Source organism: Engraulis encrasicolus, unplaced genomic scaffold, assembly GCF_034702125.1.
Source record: "Engraulis encrasicolus isolate BLACKSEA-1 unplaced genomic scaffold, IST_EnEncr_1.0 scaffold_81_np1212, whole genome shotgun sequence".
NCBI classification, from domain to species: domain Eukaryota; kingdom Metazoa; phylum Chordata; class Actinopteri; order Clupeiformes; family Engraulidae; genus Engraulis; species Engraulis encrasicolus.
The window spans coordinates 64,577-67,500 of record NW_026946159.1 but is presented as its reverse complement, the minus strand read 5'-3'; the positions used below and the strand labels follow the sequence as shown (position 1 = coordinate 67,500).

Genomic DNA, 2,924 nt, shown 5'->3' with positions numbered 1-2,924 from the left:
CCCCCCCCCCCCCCCCCCCCCCCCGTGCCCCCCCCCCCCCCCCCCCCCCCCCCCCCCCCCCCCCCCCCGGTCTGGATAGGGTTAATAGTAGTTTAATAGTAGCTTTTAATAGTATGGTGCATTATATGCTGGAAGGCTCCATCTGAAGTGTAGTTTAATTCCAAGACTATTGGAAAAGAGGATTCCCCAAAAAACACTGTGCTTAATATGCAGTGAATGAGCAGTGAATCCATACTTGCGCCGTCAGCACACCAAAATATTCGCTCAGGGGGTGCGCAAACCACATTGAAATGTACAAGGGGGTGCACAGGGGGAAAAGTTTGGGAACCCCTGATCTACAGAGAGTGCTACTCAGTTGACATAAAGACATTAGTCATAAAGGCTGGCATCTTCTACAGAGAGAGCTTCTCAGTTGACATAAAGGCTAGCCTCTTCTACATGGACTGCTTCTCAGTTGACATAAAGGCTAGCATCTTCTACAGAGAGAGCTTCTCAGTTGACATAAAGGCTAGCATCTCCTACAGAGAGAGCTACTCAGTTGACATAAAGGCATTAGTCATAAAGACTAGCATCTTCTACAGGGAGAGCTTCTCAGTTGACATAAAGGCTAGCCTCTTCTACATGGACTGCTTCTCAGTTGACATAAAGGCTAGCATCTTCTACAGAGAGAGCTTCTCAGTTGACATAAAGGCTAGCATCTTCTTCAGAGAGAGCTAATCAGTTGACATAAAGGCATTAGTCATAAAGACTGGTATCTCATATAGAAGGATAGGAATTGGGCTAACCCCACTAAGTCATCTAAATCATTGCTTCTCAACCTTTTATTATAGGCGAGGAACCCTTTCAATGAAAAATGTCAAGGCACCCCAAACCAACAAGCTGTAACATGGCATCGCATCTGATACCACACAAGCTTAGAAAAGTATCAGATTTGGAGACGCCACACAACCGAAGTTGCATCTTTATCTCAGACAGGCTATGTGTAGGCCGTACTGGGGCGACCTAAATATACTTTATTGTGAAAGATTCCACTGACTAAGCATTGATTTATTAATTTAGACAAATATGTATTTTCTAACATTATTTATTTACTTAGGTCAGTTTCACATACCATCAGCCACGTTTCCGTGGCACCCCTGAGGGGTGTGTGCTGCACCCTAGCGTGCCATGGCACCCCGATTGAGAAACACTGATCTAAATCGTCATTGCTGTACTAATGTGTGTGTATGTGTGTGTGTGTGTGTCTCCTCCCTCCCCTCCCCCCATATCCAGGAGCTGTTTACGGCGGAGTGTAAGTTTAAGGAGAGTGTGTTTGAGAACTACTACGTGATCTACTCGTCGCTGCTGTACCGGCAGCAGGAGAGCGGCAGGGCCTGGTTCCTCGGGCTCAACAAGGACGGACAGACTATGAAGGGCAACCGCGTCAAGAAGACCAAGCCCGCCGCACACTTCCTGCCCAAGCCCATAGAAGGTAACTATGGTAACCGCACACTTCCTACCCAAGCCCATAGAAGGTAACTATGGTAACCGCACACTTCCTTAACCGCACACTTCCTTAACCGCACACTTCCTACCCAAGCCCATAGAAGGTAACTATGGTAACCGCACACTTCCTACCCAAGCCCATAGAAGGTAACTATGGTAACCGCACACTTCCTACCCAAGCCCATAGAAGGTAACTATGGTAACCGCACACTTCCTTAACTGCACACTTCCTGTCCAAACCAATAGAAGGTAACCGCATACAGTGAATATTCACTCCCACCGCCTCGATGCCAAAGGCCTCCAAGGCCACCCCTGTAATGTGTGTAATGCAGTGGTTCTCAAACTTTTTCAGACCGAGGACCACTTTGTCCCCCCAAAAATGATCAGGGACCACCTGTCAACTGAATTGGCAATTGATGGGTGCTAATTTGACATTGCTCATTTTTATGCAGATCACTTACTTTTTATTCACATTATAAGCCTGTCTTTTTCAGTTGAAAACATGAAAATGTTACAAATGTAGCCTACTGCTAGCTTATCTTGGAAAAGTAGAAATCCCCTCGCGGACCACCTGAGCTCTATCGCGGACCACTAGTGGTACCCGGACCACACTTTGAGAATATTATATTAATGTAATATTCTCTCTGTCTCCTTTAGTTGCGATGTATCGAGAGCCCTCGCTACACGACGTTGGGGAGGTTCCCCCCTCCAAGGCCACTCCTCCCCCTAACCCCGCCCCTAACCCCGCCCCTCCCTCTCAGCCCACCAAGAGCACAAGTGACCCCATCATGATGAACGGCGGCAAGCCAATCAACAAGCCCGATAAAGAGACATAGCCCTGCCCTCCTCCTCTCTCACCCAATCACAGGGCACGCTGCTCACCAGACTGACCAATCAGCAAGCCCGAGCAACTTGAGCAGGAGGAAAGCGTAAGCCCTGAAGTCCTCCTCTCTTACCCAATCACACGGGGGCCGCTGCTGCTGCTCGCTCCACTAATCACCAATCAGCACGCTCGGTTAAGCTAAGTCCCGCCCCCTGGCTAGGATTCTTGCTCTATTGGCTCACAAGAAAAAACAGATACAGCCCCACCCCACCCCTCCAGCCCCACCCCACCAAGCTGAGCTCCTCCACAGGCACAGGAGACTGCTGAACACCTGAGCAGCAGTACAGAGAGGAGAGAGGAGGAGGAGGAGGAGAAGAGGAGGAGGAGGAGGAGAGGAGGAGGAGGAGGAGGAGGAGGAGAGGAGAGGAGGAGGAGAGAGGAGGAGGAGGAGGAGAAGAGGAGGAGGAGGAGAGGAGGAGGAGGAGGAGAGGAGGAGAAGAGATGAATGGAAGAGAAGAGGAGGAGGAGCACAGATGAATGAAAGAGAGGAGGAGGAGGAGGAGAGATGAGGACAAGAGATGGAGGAGAGCACATATGCAGGAGAGGAGGAGGAGAG

General features: G+C 49.8%; 1 protein-coding gene across 1 annotated transcript in view; it reads left to right on the top strand.

The window, feature by feature from the left end:
- The window catches only part of LOC134444887 (uncharacterized), a 26,452-nt gene extending 24,131 nt beyond the window's left edge, over positions 1-2,321 (top strand). The window contains exons 8-9 of the mRNA XM_063194068.1: positions 1,273-1,471; positions 2,143-2,321. Of these exons, the coding sequence (XP_063050138.1) occupies positions 1,273-1,471; positions 2,143-2,321 (378 nt within the window). The remainder of the gene's footprint in view (positions 1-1,272; positions 1,472-2,142) is intronic.
- Positions 2,322-2,924: the final 603 nt, after the last annotated feature.